The 20,372-nt window shown below is 41.2% G+C and overlaps 1 protein-coding gene across 2 annotated transcripts in view; it reads left to right on the top strand.

Moving 5' to 3' along the window:
• Apoo (apolipoprotein O) overlaps window positions 1-17,910 on the top strand; it is a 49,859-nt gene extending 31,949 nt beyond the window's left edge. The window contains exons 6-10 of one of the 2 annotated variants that reach the window (XM_042670170.1): window positions 2,438-2,529; window positions 3,752-3,832; window positions 4,497-4,513; window positions 13,961-14,024; window positions 17,654-17,910. In XM_042670170.1, coding sequence (XP_042526104.1) covers window positions 2,438-2,529; window positions 3,752-3,832; window positions 4,497-4,513; window positions 13,961-13,973 — 203 coding nt within the window. In that variant the 3' untranslated portion in view covers window positions 13,974-14,024; window positions 17,654-17,910. The remainder of the gene's footprint in view (window positions 1-2,437; window positions 2,530-3,751; window positions 3,833-4,496; window positions 4,514-13,960; window positions 14,025-17,653) is intronic. The other variant, XM_042670169.1, reaches the window with a different exon arrangement.
• Window positions 17,911-20,372: the final 2,462 nt, after the last annotated feature.

Genomic DNA, 20,372 nt, shown 5'->3' on the forward strand with positions numbered 1-20,372 from the left:
CTAGTAAGAAGTCTTTTTGCATAGATGGGGCTTGCTAGCAGGGCAGGTTCTAACCTTAGATGAGGTTACCTGGATCCAGGGCCACCAGTGAGAGGAACACTTTGCTAACAGGCACCCACACAGACTCAACTTCTGCTGAAGGCTGACACTCTACCACTGGAGCCACAGCTCTGGTTCTGGGTTTGTGTTGGTTAATTGGAGATCGGAGTCTCACAGATTTGTTTTTGAACTTGCTCTGAACCCTGATCCTTAGATCTCAGTCTCTTGAGTAGCTAGGATTATAGACATGAGCTACTGTGCCCAGCCCTATCCTGTTTTAAAAATTGGGCCTAGCTAGAAGCACTTTGGCACTGAGATGGCATGTGAAAAGGAATGGGTCAACTTGGCCCTGCATAGGACTTGGACTTGTCCTGTTGTCTTGATCCCTGGTTGCCATCACTACTCCCTGTAGTACCTGCCAGCTCTGTGTAGGGAAGCTCCGCTCCTTCTTTGGCCGCAACCCCTCCTTAGCATTTCCTGCTCTCTTATTCACATTCATTCCCTAATTTATGAAAATTTGTTAACACTTACTTGCTGGTCTTGGGGCATGAACTAAGGGTCTAGGCACTGTTACTGAGCTTTTTTGCTCAAGAACATCACCCTACCACTTGAGCCACAGCTCTTGCTTCTGGCTTTTTGGTGGACATAAGCATCTCATGGATTTTCCTGTCTAGGCTAGCTTTGAACCATGATCCTCGTATCTTCATTTCCTTCGTAGTGAAGATTACATGTGTGAGCCACCAGTGCCTGGCTAACACTTTTTTATGGTAGTGGAGAATGAGCCCAGGGCTTTGTACTTGTTATATAATCATTCTACCTAGGAGCTATACCCTCAGCTGATTAGCACTCGCTCTCTGCCGATGCCCCTTTGTTTCCTCTTCATTATGGGCTCATTGCTCTGTGTTTTCTTCTTTACTGTTTATTTTAATGGAATTTCAGAAAGGAGAGGAATGGGACAAGGAAGGTAATTTACTTTAAAACCTCTAGGAACTAAAATACTGGCACTTGTAAGTTTTTCAAAAGTTTTTTATCTGCTTCCTTAGAAATGATTGTTCTTTGTTTTCCTTTAAAATTTTTTTGAATTGTTATTATTAAGGTGATGTATAGGGGTTTACAGTTAGATAAGTCAGGCAAAGAATACATTTATTTTTGGACAGTGTCACCCCTTCCTTCACTCTCTTACAGTTTTTTTCACTCCCATCCTCAAATAACAGTTCTTTTTTGGGGGGGAGGGGGTCCGGTCATGGGGCCTGAACTCTGGGCCTGGGTGCTGTCCCTCAGCTCTTCAGCTCAAGGCTAGCGCTCCACCACTTGAGCCACAGCGCCACTTCCGGCTTTTTCTTTTTGCTTATGTGGTGCTGAGGAATCGAACCCAGGGCCTCATGCATGCAAGGCAAGCGCTCTACCACTGAGCCACCTTCCCAGCCCCCAAATGATAGTTCTTAAGCCAGGTGTGGTGGCACATGCCTATAATCCCAGCATTTGAAGTACTTGGGAGGCTGAGGCAGGAGGATCATGATCTCAAGTGTAAATAGTGAGTTAAAAGCTAGCCTGGATGACATAAAAGAGACTGTTAAAATAATCAAAAAAGAAATGGTGGTTCTCTTGAGAACATTTGTTGAGTTAGAGATGTCAGTCATGAAAGGCCACATATTATATGTTCGCAGTAGGCAAATCAATAGAGATAGAATGCAGATGGTTTTTGTTGAAGGGTCGCAGGAGGGAATTGGGGAGTGACTATTAATGAGTGTCCCTCCCTCACTCATCCTTCCCTCTCTCCTTCCTCCTTATCTGTCTGTCTATCTGTTGCCAGTCTTGGGGCTTGAACTCAAGGCTGGGCACTGTCTCTTAGCCTCTTTGTGCTCAGTGCTAGCACTCTACCACTTGAACCACAGCGCTATTTCCTGCTCTTGCTGAGTAATTCATTGGAGTCTCACGGACTTTCCTGCCCAGGCTGGCTTTGAACTGTGATCCTCAATCTCAGCTTCCTGTGTAGCTAGTATTATGGGCGTGAGCCACTGGCACTAGCCCTCCTCCTTATTTTTCTTCCTCTTCCTCTTCTCTCTCTTTCTTACTCAGGGCCTTATGAATGCTAAGCACATGCTGTTCCACTGAGCTACACCAGCCTATAGGTAGGGGTTTCTTTTGCGGATGATAAAATTGGTTTTGATGATGGTTATACAACTCTGTGAACATACTAAAAGTCCTTGAATTCTATCCTTTAAACAGGAAGATTATATGAAGGATATCTCAAAAAAATTTGGTGTACATACTGTTATTAAATATATCCTCTCAATTTAGGGCCAAAGAAATCTTACTCAATATTAAATGTTTAAAGGAGATGGTGATGTTGATTATAACAATCACCTAATGGTGTATGCCACCTTTTATTTATTAGGCTCAAAAATAAAGAAGATAGTATATCCACCTACTTTCATGGGATTCGCTGCCTCTGTCTATTACCCACAACAAGCAATTGCGTTTGCCCAGGTAAGTTACTACTCAGTCGGCTATAGTGTTCTTCATTCTTGTTTGTGTGGAACTTATGGGTTTGCTGCTTAATTTTGTTTTATTTTGTAGGGTTTTTTTTTTGAGGGGGCCATTCTTGGGGCTTTAACTCAGGGCCTGGGCATAATCCCTGAGCTTTTGTGCTCAAGGCCAGCTGCTACTTGTGCCACAACTCAAGCCTTAGCTTTCCTGCCAGGGTTGGCTTCGAACCAGTCTTCAGATCTCAGCCTCCTGAGTAGCTAGGATTATAGGAGTGAGCCACCAGTTCTGGCTAGTTTTCCTTCTTATTCTGTCATTTTTGCTATCCTTTTTTTTTAACTATGTGTTTTGGTTTTTATTTGCTCTCTTCATTTTTTTCCCAGTCCTGGGGCTTGAACTCAGTGTCTGGGCACTGCCCCTGAGCTTCTCTGTGCTCAAGGCTAGCACTCTACCCCTTGAACCACAGCACCATTTTCGGCTTTTTCTGTTTATGTGGTGCTGAAGAATCGAGCCCAGGGCCTCATGCATGCAAGGCAAGCACTCTACCACTGAGCCACCTTCCCAGCCTCTTTTCAGTTTTCACTTTTTCTTTTTCTTGTCTTTTTTTTTGTCTGTTGTGGGGCTTGAACTTAGAGCCTGGGCACTAAGGTTTTTCACTCAAGGCTAGTGCTCTACCACTTGAGCCATAGTGCCACTTCCAGCCTTTTCTGAATAGTTTGAGATGGTAGTCTTTCTTGCCTGGGCTGGTATTGAACCATGATCCTCAGACCTCAGTCTTCTGAGTAGCTAGGATTACAGGCATGAGCACCAGCGCCTGGCTCTTGCTATCTTTTTACTTGCTTATGTTTCACTGATTTTTTTTTTTCTGTACCAATCCTGGAGCTTGAACTCAGGGCCTAGGTGATATTCCTTAGGGTTTTTTTTTTTTATTTTGCTGGCACTCTAGCATTTGAGCCACAGTTCAATTTCCAGATTTTTGGTGGTTAATTAGAGATAAGAGTCTCCTGGACTTTCCTGTCTGGGCTGGCTTTGAACCACGATCCACAGATCCTAGCCTCCTGAGTAGGTAAAATTACAGATGTGATCCACTGTTGCCCAACTCATTGTTACACAGACATCCTATAGTAGTCATTTCCTTTAGAAATAGGAAAAAAGAAAGCTGAATATTCTCTTCTTTACCAGTCACATATGGAATAGTAGCAAATGCTTTCTCTTTTGTTTCTAGGTCACTGGGGAAAAGCTGTATGACTGGGGTTTACGAGGATACATAGTTGCAGAAGATTTGTGGAAGGAACACTTTCATAAGGTAAAAAATAATCATTTTCACTGTCTCCCATTTGGCTTAAATGTGTGTTTTTCTAGATGTGTAAGGTGTTGGATAACCCTATTGCTTCACTTGCCTTTTTTTGTCTGTTTTTATTTTTAGCTTTTTCTATTTGTTTTTGTTCTAAGTTTCTAACTTAGAATTTTCTAGTAGTGTTTATTATCAGCTAAGTCGAATAAGTGTTGATTGTCCAAGGCATTTCACCTCGGCCTTAGACCCTAATTTCTACTCTATTCTATTTATAGTTTGCTCAAAGTATGGCATGTTATGTACAAACTTTTATCGGGCTGGGAAGGTGGCTCAGTGGTAGAGTGCTTGCCTTGCATGCATGAGGCCCTGGGTTCTATTCCTCTGTACCACATAAGTGGAAAAAGCTGGAAGTGGCACTGTAGCTTAAGTGATAGAGCACTAGCCTTGAGCTGAAGAACTGAGAGACAGTGACTAGGCCCAGAGGTCAGGTCCCACGACTGACCAATAAAAACAAAACAAAACAACAACAACAACAAAACTTTTAGCAAAAGTGGATTCAAAGGGGAATATACTCTGCTCCTTTAGGGGGTAGGGAGACATCATTGAGATACCCCTCTTCTTATTACCATAATCTTGGTTATTTCCTTGAGCAATAATGAATCTGTTTATTTCCCAGCTGGGGCAGGAGCCATGGTGTGTTGAGAAGCAGCTACCTGCCACAGGCCATATTCTTTGTGCCATGAGCAACGGAGGGAGGAGCTTGTGTAATCATAACGATGTGTCACCTTTCATCTTTTCTCCCAGCCACATGGCCTACTATGGCCATGAGTGCTGGGATGTCCTCTTTCTCCTGAAAAGATAGAATGTGTATGGAACAGAGATCCTATCCTCTACACATTCAGAGGCAAAGGCAGCTAAGGGAAAAGTAGGGTTCTTATATTCATAGACCTTCTACATTATAGACTGAGGGAAGTTCATTTTAACTCTGGTTGTTTTACTCAAAAATACTCTTTTCAGAAATATATAAATCAAGCTGATAGCTCATGCCTATAATCCTAGCAACTTTGGAAGGCTGAGAAATAAGGATTGAGGTTCAAAGCTAGCCTAGGTAGACAAACCGGAGAGAGACATATCTCTAATTCACCAGCAAAAAGCCAGGAGTTGAGGCATGGCTCATGTGGTAGAGGACCAGACTTAAGTAAAAAAGCTAAGTAAGTGCTCAAGTCTCTTGAGTTCAAATCCCAGTACCAGCAGAAAAGAAAAAAAAGAAATATATAAATTAATGGGTTGAGCCGGGCACTGGTGGCTCATGCCTCTAATTGTAGCTACTCAGATGGTTGAGATCTGAGGATCATGGTTCAAAGTCAGCCGGAGCAGGAAAGTCTGTGTGACTCTTATCTCCAATTAAATCACAGAAAAAGCCAGAAGTGGAGCTATGGCTCAAGTGGTAGTGTATTAGTCCTGAGCAAAATGTACTCAAGGACAGCGCCCAAGCCTAGAGTTCAAGCCTCAGGACTGACAAAAATTTTTTTAAAAAATGAAGCCAGTCACTGGTGGCTCACACTTGTAATCCTAGCTACTCAGGAGGCTGAGATCTGAGGATCACAGTTCAAAGCCAGCCCAGCCAGAAAAGTCTGTGAGACTCTTATCTCTAATAAACCACTCAGAAAACTGGAAGTGGCACTCACTCAGAAAACTGGAAGTGGCGCTGTGGCTCTAGTGGTAGAGTGCATGCCTTGAGCTGAAGAGCTGAGGGACAGCGCCCGGGCCCAGAGTTCAAGCTCCACTACCGACAATAAAAAAAAGAAAGAAAGAATGGGGTAGAGATATATAGCGCAGTGATAAAAGTGTGTGTTTAGCATATACAGGAGCTTGGCCAAAAACTAGCTCAAAATAAGATCTGTAATTTTGAAGAATTCAGAACTAACATTACAAAATAAAAGATGATCCCTTCTCAATGTATATATAATCTTCCAGTGAAATCTGATTTTTGTACTGATGGTTTCCAAAGGAATTAGTCACTCTTGGGTCCTTTTAAACTAGCTCTTGAGTGGGAAGTTCTGGACCACTGTCACGTGTCCCCTGGCAATCCTTTTTAAAGAATAAACAGTTTTATTTTCACTTCTCTGACATTTTCTTTGGAAGCCTTCTTTCCTGTTTAAAAAATGCTTTTAACAAGTCCTCACAAAATTTTTATTTGGGAAAGGAAACAGAAATGTCAGGAAAATAGTATACAGCCTAGAAAGAAGCACAGAAAATGAACCTGAATCAGCCTCCTCCAGAGCACTGTCTCTTTAACCACAGACTTTGGCACAGCAAAGCCAGAGAGGGTTCCTGACAGGGCTATGGTGTCTGCAGACAGGCATACGCACTAAAGCCAAAGGGGGGCATTGACTTCTCGAAGTGTTCAGTCTGGGCCGGGTGCCAGTAGCTCACACCTTTAATCCTACCTATTCAGATTGAGATCTGAGGAACATGGTTCAAAACCAGCCAGGGCAGAAACGAGAGACCTTTATCTTCAATTAAATATCAAAAAGGGTCTGGGAAGGTGGCTCAGTGGTAGAGTGCTTGCCTTGCATGTATGAGGCCCTGGGTTCAATTCCTCAGCAGCACATAAGCAAAAAGAAAAAAGCTGGAAGTGGCTCTGTGGCTCAAGTGGTAGAGTGCTAGCCTTGAGCTGAAGAGCTGAGGGACAACGCCCAGGCCCAGAGTTCAGGCCCCACAACCAGACCCCCCAAAAATAATAATAAATAAATAAAATAAATATCAAAAAGCTGGAAATGGAGTTGTGGCTTAAGTGGTAGAATACTAACCTTGAGCAAAATAGCTCAGGGATAAAACACTCAGGCCCTGAATTCAAGCCCCAGGAGTGACGCCCGTACAGACAGACAGACAGACAGACAGACACACACACACACACACACACACACACACACACACACACACATCTGGTAGAGGGCTGTGGTTGTAACACAAATTAGAAAGGCTAGTATTTGGTAGTGATTTGTCAACCCTTTTAAAACTACTGAGAGGGCTGGGAAGGTGGCTCAGTGGTAGAGTGCTTGCCTTGCATGCGTGAGGCCCTGGGTTCGATTCCTCAGTACCACATAAGCAAAAAAAAAAAAAGCCGGAAGTGGTGCTATGGCTCAAGTGGTAGAGCGCTAGCCCAGACCCAGAGTTCAGGCCCCATGACCAGACCAAAAAAAAAAAAAAAAACTACTGAGATTTAAATGTGAGTCATTTGGGAATAGAATGGCTAAGATTTCTAATTAGTTGGTGATTGGTTTGCATTTCTTTCTGTGCTACACCTTTCCCCTGCTCAAAGTCAATAAGGACTTAAAATGTTCTCCCATTTGTTTACCCTGCCAGCTGTGTGTTCTCAATAAAGGCAGTAAAATTGATTTGAGAACATTAAACATTTACTACCAGTTTTAAATGAAAAAGTAGCAGAAGGCTCTTTTAACATTTGGTTGGTATGGATTTTAGAAATTATTTGATATTGAAGGGCCATTGGTTTTCTATCTCCTACCCCCCACCTGACTCTAAAACAGGAATTTTTGGGAGCCCCTGATGCTGAGTATGTGGGAGTGGGGAAACTATGATGTTCTACATCTGTCAGTTCACTCATTAGCTGTAGTATTCCAACAAGGAATATCTTATCCTCTACTTTTCCTCGTTTACTATTTAGTTACCCAGTCATAGCTATTATACAAAAAGCAGAATAAATGTTTTATCTTTTTGTGCATTTATTTCAATATTTTTGTCAATTGGAAGTTTTCTTTTTAAAATCTTTTTATTATCTTGAAGTAGTTGGACAGAGGTGTTGCCATTCAACAAAACACTTTATGACTACAATGGCCAGTGCCACCCCTTCAGCGTTCTCCTCCATTCCTCCCCTAACCACCCCTTCCCTCCCCTAACCACCCCTTCCCTCACTGTTCTTAATTTTGTAGGATACGCATTGATTTTTTTTTTTTTACTGCATTCTCCCTCTTTCTTCTCTTCATTGGTAAATATCAGTATGAATTAAAATATTTGCTCTATTTGAATATTTTATCATGCTTGTCCTTATTTGCAGTTCAGAGTGTTCCATTTTGTTAGTAGAAGCTGACTCTGGACATTTATTCGTTTTTTTTTTCTTTTTTCTTGTTTTGGTCTGAGACTGGGACTCCAACTTGGTACGTGATGCCTTTGCTCATTGGCTAGCACTTTACTAACCGAGCCAAGCATCCAACCTCAACATTTATTGGTTTCTTATTGAAATGTCTGTTTTAAGTCTTTGACCATTTTTGTATATAGATCACTATCTTGTTCTTACTGATTATAAGTAGTTTTTTCCTATATATTAATATTTTGACTCCAAGTTTTTAATTGTCTTCTTAATTTAGGGCTTGTGTTTTCAATTTTTAGCTTTATTTTGGAGGGGAGGGTAGTTTGAAACAAGGTCTTACTATGTAGCCCAGGCTTGCTTTGAACTCAAGATCCTTCTGCTTCTGCTTTGTGCTGGGATTATAAGTGTGGACCACTGTGCTCAGCTCAGGTTTCTTCTTTTGATAAACAAAAGTTTTCATGTAGTTGGCTTAATGAATTTCACTCTTTTACTCCACGAGCTTAATAAAAGCATGAAACGTTTATTGATTATTTATTGCTCATCTGAAACCCTTTCAGAATAGTTGCAATGTAATATCTGGATATCAGAGATGGAGGCTATAATGGAGGTTCGGCTCAAGTGGTAGAGTGCTAGCCTTGAACAAAAAAGCCACGCCATAGTTCAAGGTCCTGAGTTCAAGCCTTAATACTGACATAAAAAATAATCATAACAGGGCTGGGAAGGTGGCTCAGTGGTAGAGCGCTTGCCTTGCATGCCTGAGGCCCTGGGTTCGATTCCTCAGCACCACATAAGCAAAAAGAAAAAAGCCGGCAGTGGTGCTGTGGCTCAAGTGGTAGAGCTCTAGCCTTGAGCTGAAGAGCTGACGGACAGCACCCAGGCCCAGAGTTCAGGCCCCACGACCGGACCCAAAAAAATAAATAAAAAAAATCATAACAGATGGAGGCTAGTTGTGTATGTTGGTCCTTATGGTCACAAATGGCTCCTTTGGATTTGTCTTATAATTATTAGCTAAACATAACATTGTATCTGAATAAAGGTCATATTTTAGTTTTTCACTAAATTTTAAAAAATGAGTTACTATCAAAGAATTACAGAATGACTGTTAACGACCAACAATAATTAATTATTTCAAAGGCAGGGAAATACATACAAGAGACTATGAACCTGTTCCCCCACAGGAAAACCGAGCAGAACTTTTAAGGCTGAGGTTTTAATAGTTTTATTTCAGGCCCTGCTGACTCAGCAGGAAAATAAATGCAAGGGAAGCAGCAGCCACCACCCTGAGTAAACACATTCTGCTTTCTCTTCCTCCATTCCAAATTCCTCAGCTCTCTAAACACATCTATGTCTTCCACTGAAAGTAAGTTATGCCATCTTAAAATATTTGTCTTTGAGACAAGCCTAACATAAAAGGATAAAGACTGAATGATTTTACTTACATGAGATGTCTAAAATAGTCAAGCTCATAGAAGCAGAATAGAATGGCGATTGGCTGGAGTTTGGGAGCCTGAGGAGTCGCTAATTGATTAGCCTAACGTTTCAGTTGAATGAGATGGATACAGCATTGTGCCTTTTGATGACAATGCAGTGTCATACTCTGCAAAACCTGTTATAGGTTAGGAGTGTAGCTCAGTAGTACAACACTTGGCTTAACATCAAGTCCTTGCTTCCTGAATCTCCCATACAGCTAAGAGCTGTGTATCTATTAAGAGGGTAGATCTTGTAGTTAGTGTTCTTAATGCTATAAAATTAAAAGGCAAATACGGCCAATGTGGTAGATTTTCTGTAAAGCTAAAGTTATTCTGAATTTGTGCCTTTCCAACTTCCTAAAATTCTAAGAGATAGCACAGTTGTTGGTGGGTCATGCCTGTAATCCTTGCTACTCAAGAGGCTGAGATTGCAGTCTGGACACAAAAGTGTTGAGACTCTTATCCAAGTAATCAACAAAAAGCTACAAGTAGAACTGTGGCTCAAATAGTGTAATATCAGCCTTGAGCACAAAAGCTAAGGGAAAGCACCCTAGCCCCAAGTTCAAGCCCCAGTACTGTCACAAAATACAATGAAATTCTAAGAAACAAAAGTTATCACTTTTCTATTTTGTTAAAAACATCATCACTTATCAATAGTAAACAGCTAGAAATCCTGAAATGTGGAGGTGGGGGGTGGGAACTATCTCCTCTCAGGAAAAGTGTATACTTTTGGTACCTAGAAAGATTGGCTTGCAGGATGGAGTTGTACAAAGTACCCTTGCCTCAGCCTAGCCTTAAAACCTTGGGAAGTTATTCTGATGGCCTGGGAAGTGAGGATAGGACTTCCTAGTGCTGTTTTGCAGATTTGATGAATTCACCCATGTGTAGAACACATAAAATGAACAGACTCTAACACACACCAACCATTGACAACCACCCAGATGACTAACACCTGAGAAGATACAGTCTGTGGAATCGTAGGTACATGACTAATGCTAGCATTTGGGAGTCTGAGGCAGGAGGATTGTGAATTTTGAGGCCAGCCTGAGCTATATGGCAACACCCTTTCTCAAAGAAGTCTTTGTATAATTACTGTGATTTCCTATTGCTACTCAGACAAGTGACTATACATTTTCAGGCTGAAAATAATACAAAGTAATTATCTTAGTTCTGCAAGTGAGAAGTCCAATACTAAATTAAGGTGTCAGCAGAGTTGCATTCCATTTTGGAGGCCCTAAAGCACAATTTCCTGCTTATTTAAATTGTTGACAAAAATTCAGTTTCTTGCTGTTATAAACTCTGCTCTGTTTTGCTGGCTAGTGAGTAAAGCTGTCCTAGTTTCTAGAGAGACCTTGACTCCAAGCCTTCTTTTTGCATCTTCAAAGCCAGCAACAATAGGTCAAGACTTTTTGAAGTCCCCTTTCTCAGTCCCTTTTCTTCTGTCTCCTTGCTTTCTGTTAACTTTTTGTGTGTGTGCTGGTCCTGGGGCTTGAACTCAGGACCAGGTCCTATTCCTGAGCTTTTCTCCTGAAGGCCAGCATTCTACTACTTGAGCTACTGCTCCACTTCTGGCTTTTTGATGGTTAAGTGGAGGTAAGAATCTTGTGGACGGGCTAAGAAGGTGGCTCAGTGGTAGAGTGCTTGCCTTGCATGCATGAGGCCCTGAGTTCCATTCCTCAGTACCACATAAGCGAAAAGAAAAAAAAAGCCGGAAGTGGCATTGTGGCTCAAGTAGTAGAGCGCTAGTCTTGAGCTGAAGAGCTGAGGGACAGTGCCCAGGCCCAGAGTTCAGGCCCCACGACCGGACCCAAAAAAAAAAAAGAAAAAAGAATCTTGTGGACTTTTCTGCGCGGGCTTGGCTTTGAACTGCAATCCTCAGATCTCAGCCTCTCAGGTATCTAGGATTACAGCCTTGAGCCGCTGGCAACCAGTTTCTGTTAACTCTTAAAATTCAACTGGGCCTGCCCAGATAACCCAAAATAATAACCCTACTGTAAAGGTGACTGTTTATTAAGCTTAATTCTACTACAGCCTTAATTTCTCTTTGCCATGTCTGTTAGCATAGTCATAAGCCCTGGAATTGGAGTACTGTTTTGCCTAAGATATTTCAATGAAGGAATCTTGTTAGGATCTTTAACAGGTCATTTATCCTTTTCCTTTTTCTTAAAAAAATTAAACGTCATACAGTAGTAGAGTAGGTCAGGTTTCTTGAGCTTGGTCTTGAGTATTGTGTTCTTTGCTCTGGCAAAGTCCATTATCATTCCCCTTTTAGATGTGAGCAAGTCGCACTTTGGAAAAGTGATGAAAATAATTCTGCTGGTGGGTGAGGACTCAAACAGTTCAGCCATAGCTTCAAGGTTTGGCTAGCAATCATGCTCACATGGCAGTGAATAGTAATTAGAAACCAGTGCTTTGATTTTTGTTTAAAGCTTTCAGTTTTTCTAACATTGTTATTCATGTTCATGGACATGGTTAAAAAGAAATTTTAAAAACCACGACCATATATATTAAAATTGGATTGTAAGGAAGATCATTGAATTATAAAGTACTATTAAAATAAAGTGATGTCTTTGAAAATAAAAAACCCTAGATTTTTGGCTTGTGCTAAATCACGAACTGCCTTTTGAAGTGAGAATGTTGTTTTCTCTGAGATTACAGCGGCCTCTGCCAAGAGAGCTCGAATTTGTAATAGGGTGGGTGGATAAGCCCAATATTTTTTTAGTGACATATTTGTCATGTTTTGTTATATATACTAAAGAGAAAGAGCTTGGCAGGTTTGAGTAACAGCAAAAAGGCCCATAGGGCTGCGCTGTGGTACTTGTGTGTGTACTCATGCGTGTGCATATGTGAATTCACCTGTGTACACACCTGGAAGCAGGGATGGTGAATGGAGGGCCACTGGTGCTGAGTTCTGCAGAGCTGTGTTCAGAGCATCAAGTAGGCCTGTGTATTTGAATGTTGCTCCACCCAACATAGTGCGTATGGCCTTGCTTCCCATAACTCGATCAGCAAGTAGATGTGGTGACCATTTAATTTGTTATCCAAATGAAGATACTTAATTAATTAATCTGGAATAACAGCTACAGAGCAGTACTTACAGACCAGTTCCTAACCACTCTGATAAGCAGTAAAATTACCTAGAAACCATACTCTGAAACTAACAGGGTCAGCCATATATGTCTTTCAGAACCTTCCCCTACCTCTTTTTTTTTTTTTTTGTCTGTAGTGGGGCTTGAACTCTGGGCCTGGGCGCTGTCCCTGAGCTCTTCAGCTCAAGGTGAGTGCTCTACCACTTGAGCCACAGCACCACTACTGGTTTTCTGGTGATTTATTGGAGATAAGAGTCTCACAGACTTTTCTGCCTGGGGTGGCTTTGAACCACAATCCTCAGAGCTCAGCCTCCTGAGAAGCTAGGATTACAGACGTGAACCATTGGCACCGGCTCCCCTTTTCCCCTTTTGAGTCATATCTATCACTGAGAAAGGGCCACCAAGTAACCTCTACAGAACAGAAGCCAGCCCCATTGCCTGCCCATTGGTAGCCTCATTGGTTTCAGACTCCAGCTTTGGCTTTTTGATGTCAAGCAAGTCTTATTAATGTGATTTCAGGTTGAAAGTCTTAAAAACATACAGGCCTTAAACATTTTGCACATATGCTTTTCCCAGTGGAAACTTTGCCACACCATACGACTCCTGATGGACGACATGACCTAGTTACATGTTCCCAGATGGCTCCCGGCAGAGTGGGTGTGGTCCAATTTTAACCACTTTCAGAGTAAGCCTGTGTGTTTTGGGTGCGTTGGCCCCTGTGGTGGATATAGTTCAAGAAGCCTTCCCTTTTCACCAGTGGCATAAAGTACTAGTACATCTAACACTTTCAGGAACTAAGAAATCTTTTCATTGTTGACTTGATTTTTTAAAAAACAGAATCTACATGAGAATTAGCGGGACTTTATTTCTTGCTCTCTTTGCACACATTGCTGTCTACAGCAGGGCTTTTAGGAGAGCTCAGCAAGGCCCCTACAGGGAGTTGTAGTAACTCCTTCATTTTACTGAGGAATGGGTTATTTTGTATTATGACTATTTTTTGTGACAGTCCTGGGGCTTGAACTCGGGGCCTGGATACTGCCCTGAGCTTTTGTGCTTAAGAATAGCTTTTGTGCTCTGCAACTTGAGCCATTGCTCCATTTTCAGGTTTTTTGGTGCTTAATTGGAGAGAAGCGTCTCATGGACTTTCCTACCTGGACTGGCTTTGAACCTTGATCCTCAGATCTCAGCCTCCTGAGTAACTAGGATTACACATGCATAAGATGTCAGCACCTTGCTGTATTATAACAATATTAAACAGTAACTGTAAGCCTAGCTGAGAATTTGGGATCTCATTGTCTTCCCAGATCTTTCATTGACACCCTAATAAGCCCTTTCCTACAATGCCTTGACTTCCTCTCCACCCCAAAAAATAGTCATATTTAATATTTCTATCTAGCCAAATACTGAAGACACTGTGGCATTTCACATTTCTTTTCAAACTTCATCTAAAATCTCATTTCCATTTTTCTAGCCAGGAAATGTGAAGAATTCACCTGGAAATAAGTAGAAAACTCCATATTCTGCTCATTTATCAGGTAAAGAACAAGAAAAACTCTGGTTATTTTCAGTATTTTTAGCGCCAGGTGAAATGACTTGTCTTTAATTAATTTAATTTAATTAATTATAGCAGTTTCACCTTGATGTTGAAACATATTTTATCCCATCTTTAATTTATGGACTTAAATGCTATAGCTTATTTAATTGTGTTTATTCCTAAGTAGTTCCTGGGTTTTCTAGACAAGCTAGAACCAGACAGAAATCAGAAAATCAGTGAGGTTGCTTTTTATTTCATATAACTCACTGTTACTTATTCATTTATATATTTACTTATCAATCAAGCACTTTTAAGTACAGAAAAATCTAGTTATACTAATAGTTGTGTATGTATGCAGAACTGTGGAGGGGCACCATTGCCTCATGCCTATAATCCTATTTGGGAGATAGAGAAGTTGGGAGGATCACGGTTTGAGGCCAACCTGAACAGGAGTTTATGAGACCTCTTTTCAACTGAGAGCTGGGTTTGGTGGCATGTGCAATAGAACCATGAAATAGGCACTGGCCTGTCTCACAAATGATCAGCACAAAAAGGGCTAGAGGTATGGCTTATTGGTAAAATATTTGCCCCACTAGCTTGAGGCCCTGAGTTCAAACCCCAGCATAACAAAAAGAATTTATATAATAGCTTTTATATTTCCTGATGGTTAGAAGATTATATTGAGTTTTAAATAACCTAGATATTCAACTCTAGAAAGGTTATTTAATTATGGCATATTCGTGAAGAGGAATATAGTTCTATTTCAGTAATATCTTAATTGCATGGGAGCATGGATACAATTATTATTAAATAGAGAAAAGGGGTAATATGGTACATTATTTGACCAAGAGATATAACAGAAAAAGCTTCTATTCACTCTTGCAAATTACTCTTCCACTTCAGCCATGCTCCCAGTCCCAGAAAATTAAGTGTGCATATTTCAGGTAGTAGGATGATTCTTTACTTTTTTTTTTTTTGCTTTCTCATAACTTTATATATTTTAAATTATTTTGCAGTGAGTATGAATTTTCTTTTACATTTGATCTTAGTCAAAAAGGGTGAAAAGCTTTTTAAATTTTCTCTTATAATCAGATAAAAACATTGTACCTGGAGTGGGACACTGATGGCTCACACCTGTAATCATAGGTACTCAGGAGGCTGAGATCTGAGGATCATGGGTTGGAAGCCAGCTTAGGCAGGAAAGTTATCTACAATTAAGCACCAAAAAGCCAGAAATGGAGCTATGGGTCAAATGGTAGAGCACTAACTTTGAGCACAAAAGCTCAGGGACAGACAGCATCCAGGCCCTGAGTTCAAGTCCCAGGACCAGCACGCGCGCGCGCGCACACACACACACACACACACACACACACACACACACACACACACACACACACACACACACACACACACACACAGAGAAAATATTATGCTGGAGATTACCCCAGGACCTTGCACACACTAGGCAAACTTTGCCAATGAGCTGTACCCTCCACTCATATAATCAGAAATTTTATCAGAACACATTGTTATGTTTATTGTAAATCATGGCTACTATTTTAAATTCATGAAAACCTGACTTTTAGCGTTTTTCCTTCTCAGTCTGTCTCCACATTTTTAGAGAGCTAGAAAGTGACATAACAATTTGAGAGACTGTCTCTCAGGCAGAATCCCCTGTAGCCGTGTATGTTCCCCTTTTTATACATCCACTAATAGGAAACACTCCGCAGGGCAGCTAGCCATTTTTGTACGGCTGTGATTTTTGGGAAACGGTTTCTTACATACGAAGCAAAAATATGTCCCCTTGTGACTCCCACACAGTGGTCCTGATCTTGTTTGAGGGGGTCACCGAAAATAATTACAGTTCTTCTTTCACATTTATAATAACCCAACCATGGGTTCCAGCCTTGGCACCACAAAAAAAAAGAAAAAAATTACACACACACACACACTAGCTCTCAGGTTCCAGCCTTGGCACCACAAAAAAAGAAAAAAATTACACACACACACACACACACACACACACACACACACACACACACACACACACACACACACACACACACACAGAGTAGCTCTCAGGTTCCAGCCTTGGCACCACAAAAAGAAAAGAAAAAAATTACAAACACACACACACACACTAGCTCTCAGGTTCCAGCCTTGGCACCACAAAAAAAAAAGAAAAAAATTACACACACACACACACACACACACACACACACACACACACACACACACACACACACACACACACACACACACACACACACACACACACACACACACACACACACACACACACACACACACACACACACACACACACACACACACTAGCTCTCAGCTGTTGTTACACAAATGAGTTAATGACTTTATCCCAGGATCTTGTTAAAAGGCAGAGGTATCTCAGCCCGATGTGCATGGGATGTGCCAGTAGAAGGGAAGCTAAAGGACGAGGAGCCGGAGAACCACACGTGTCCCCTACAGACTTTACATTGAATATAGTTGTTTTTCTGTATAGGGACAATGAGACATAAAATGAAAGTACTCATTTCAGTTTTCAGAGATATTCTGAAGTAGACTTCAACGTACTGTATCTACAATCTTACTTTTCTAACCTTTCTTTTTAGCTCTTCATTATAGTTTTTAATTATAAAAGCAAAGCAATTTATAAAAGATAAATTAGTCTTATCTTACTGGGCTCTTGGTGGCTCACGCCTGTAATCCTAGCTACTCAGGAAGCTGAGATCTGATGATTGTGTTTTTGTTGTTTTGTTTTTAGGTTTGTTTTTTTTTTCTTCCTAGTCCTGGAGCTTGAGCTCAGGGACTGAGCACTGTCCCTGAGCTTCATTTGCTCAAGGTTAGCACCCTACCACGTGAGTCACAGTGCCAGTTCCGGCTTTTTCTATTTATGTGGTACTGAGGAATGGAACCCAGGGCTTCATGCATGCTAGGCAAGCACTCTATCACTAGGCCACATTCCCAGTCCCTGACAATTGAGGTTTAAAGCTAGTCTTAGTAGACAAACCTGTGAGACTCATCTCCAGTTAACCTATTAAAAACCAGGAGGTGGAGGTGTGGCACAAGTGATAGAACACTAGCCTTGAGTGAAAAAACTAAGCAAGAGGGCAAAGCTCTGAGTTCAAGCCTTAGCACTGACATAGAAAGGAAGAAAGGGAGGAAAGGAGAAAGGAAGGAAGAAAGAAAGAAAGAAGCAAGCAAGCAATCTAGAGGAGACTCAGTTTACCTTTCATGTGTGTTTGAATTTCTGTGTTTTTTGAATCCGTGGAAATAGTTGTTTGGTCCTGGGGTGGGGGCGGTGGTGTGCTATGCCATTTAGACAATTGCTTTGTATTCGCTATTTAATTGTGCTTGGATACTCAGCCAGGTGAGAGTCTAATAGTACTGCTGGAGCACAAAGCCTTGCTGAAGACTAATTTAACCATTTAAGAAATTGGGAACATTACAGTTTTCTCTGGCTCATGATCCTCTCATCACGTAACAGTAATGTTAATATTTTATATGGTTTTCTTTACTTAAACTTAAGACGTTATCAAAATACAAAAATTTACTTATATTTTTATTACTTCTGGTTCCATTTACTTCATGTTTTTCTTTTCTTTCTTTTAGGTATAGGTAAACATTGGAAACTCCAGACAGCAAATCAGTATTTCTACAGAAAAGTGGCAGAGAAGTCAGTATTGAATGTAGTAAACTGGCTTTCTTCTTCAGGAAAATCTATACCAGGCCTTCTTTGTTATCTTGGTTGATGCCATACAAGTGGGCTAATCTGAATCTTTTCACTTAGAGACAATAATGTACAAGCCTTAGAACTCCTTGTTCTCAAGTTGCTATTTATGTACATAATTAAAACCTAAATTTAAAAATAATCGTCCTGTTCTCTTTATTGATATTTTCAGGGGACAGGTCCAGCGTCTCTGGTGCTCATGTGCATGATGTGGTATGTGTATGTATGAGTGATTAGTGTGTGTGGCATGTTTCTGTGTGAGTGCATGTGGGGGTGCACAGTGTACATGTGCTGTTAGACAACTGTTAAGTCCTCTTAGGGCAATAATCAGCTGTTGTAGTCTGCAGAGGCTGAGTTCCCAAACCCAGAAGACAGTAGAGGAGAAGGAGCTTTGGATGTTTTGCAAACCAGCAGAAGGAACAAGACTTGTAACTAGCAGTTTTCCTGCACTAATTAGAAGCATACAAAAGAAAACAGTAATGGTGACCTTTGTGTGGCTGTCACCTCCCAGTTTTTAGGGATCTTCCGGTTCTTGAATGGCAGTGAGAGAGTCATAATGAAGTAGTGTCTATAGATGAATGGAGATGTAGCTGTGTGCGTTGGCTCTGTTGTGTGTGGTTTATATCCTCCTTTGTGGCTCTTGAATGCACAGTTCATGGAACTCTGTATTCCCAGGGTGAGTGGCACCAGCAGGAGCCTCTTTTCACTTGTCAGCCAGCCAAGAAGGATGGCCTAGACCCAGCATGTGAAAAGAAAACAGAATTTCCAAATTTCAGTCCTATTTAGAGACTATAAGCCCTTGTATTATGGTATCATCAGTTTAATCCCCAATCCGTGGCCCTTGAGAATTGATAGCAGCTAGGAAGATAACAATGCATGAATAGACATGTACATGTTAATGTTAAGTACTTTCTTGTATGTGTGCTGCTCCTAGAGCTTGAGCCTAAGGACTGGGCACTGTGCCTGAGCTTTTGTGCTCAAGACAAGCTCTCTCCCACTTTACCCCCAGCTGCACACCTGCCCTTTTTGGTGGTTAATTGGAGATGAGATAGTCTCATGGACTTTCAGGCGGACTTCTAACTGCAATCCTCAGATCTCAGCCTCCTAAATAGGATTACAAGCGTGAGCCACCAGTGTGTAGCTCTCATGTTAAATATTTTAATAGAGCCCAAGTAGCAGAAACAAGTCTCGGATTGTTACCAGATCTACGAGCTGCAGCAAAATTTTTCCCTAAGTAAAGTTCCTTTTGTGTTACTACAGATTCTTCAAGTATTTCAAGCTGTTTGTAAATTATGAGTACACTTAATTATTTTAGGTTTTCTCCATTTGACTGGGCTTCCTGAAGTGTCACCTAGGGAGTGAAATCCCATGCGATTCTTCATTGAGATTGCTTCATTTGCAGAAGATTACAGACATGACCTAGCATAATTTGGAGATTATTAGTCAATAGGTACTTAAGTGCCTCCTACCTGTAAGGTATTATTTTCCATTGCTAACACTTCTGTCAATGTTGAAATGTTGATTGAAAATACTTTTCCATGGGCTGGTAGGGTAGCGGAGTTGTATCACGGAGTCCCCAAGTAGTGTCTGATCTGGAACTTCATAACTGGAATTGCTGAGTTGTCTTTGAACTATTTTTTTTTATTTACAGACTATTGCTCAAAGGTATCTATGCTTGTCTTTTGTGGTTGCTTGTGTTCAGTGCTTCCTTTTTTAATATTTAATACATTTTGCTTACTGTACTTGGATCCTAAACTAGAGAGAATATAAAATAGGGCTGGGTGCTGGTGGCTCATGCCTGTAGTACTACCTACTCAGGAGGTTGAGATCTGAGGATTGCAGTTTGAAGCCAGCCATAGTTGAAAATCTGTGAAACTTCTCCAATTAACCACCAGAAAACTGGAAATGGTGCTGTGGCTCAAAGTGGTAGAGTGCTAGCCTTGAACAAAATTGCTCAAGGACAGAGCCCTGGCCCTGAGTTCAAGTCCTGTGACCAAATAAAAAAATAGCATATTTGCGGTATAGCTCAGTGTGTGAGATCTTTTTTTTTTTTTTTTTTTTTTTTTGAGATCTTTTGTACTAGTCTCTTGAGTGCAGGTCCTTTAACTTAACAGCTTTTTCACTCATGGCTGATGTCCGACCACTTGAACCATTTCTTTTGGCTTCTTGCTGGTTAATTGGAGAAAAGGGGTTTGATTTGTCTGTCTAGGCTGGCTCAACTGCAACACACAGTTCTCAGATCTCAGCTTCCTGAGAATCTTAGAGTCTCAGGAAGAATAGGCATGAGCCATCACTGCCCCACTAAAATTACACGTTTTAATATCTTGAATTTCTCCAAATCTATACTTTTCAAAGTGCTATTTTGTATCTTTCCTCCTTTATTCCTAAACTCAGTAAGTTTTCCCAGTCCTGGGGCTTGAACTCAGGGCCTAGGCACTGTCCCTGAGATTCTTTTTGCTCAAGGCTAGCGCACTACCACTTGAGTCTCAGCGCCACTTCTGGCTTTTTCTGTTTATGTGGTACTGAGGAATAGAACCCAGGGCTTCGTGCATGCTAGGCAAGCACTCTACTACTAAGCCACATTCCTAGCCCCAGAACTCA

This window comes from Dipodomys spectabilis, unplaced genomic scaffold (genome assembly GCF_019054845.1).
Source record: "Dipodomys spectabilis isolate Male_0828 unplaced genomic scaffold, ASM1905484v1 ptg000526l, whole genome shotgun sequence".
Taxonomy (NCBI): domain Eukaryota; kingdom Metazoa; phylum Chordata; class Mammalia; order Rodentia; family Heteromyidae; genus Dipodomys; species Dipodomys spectabilis.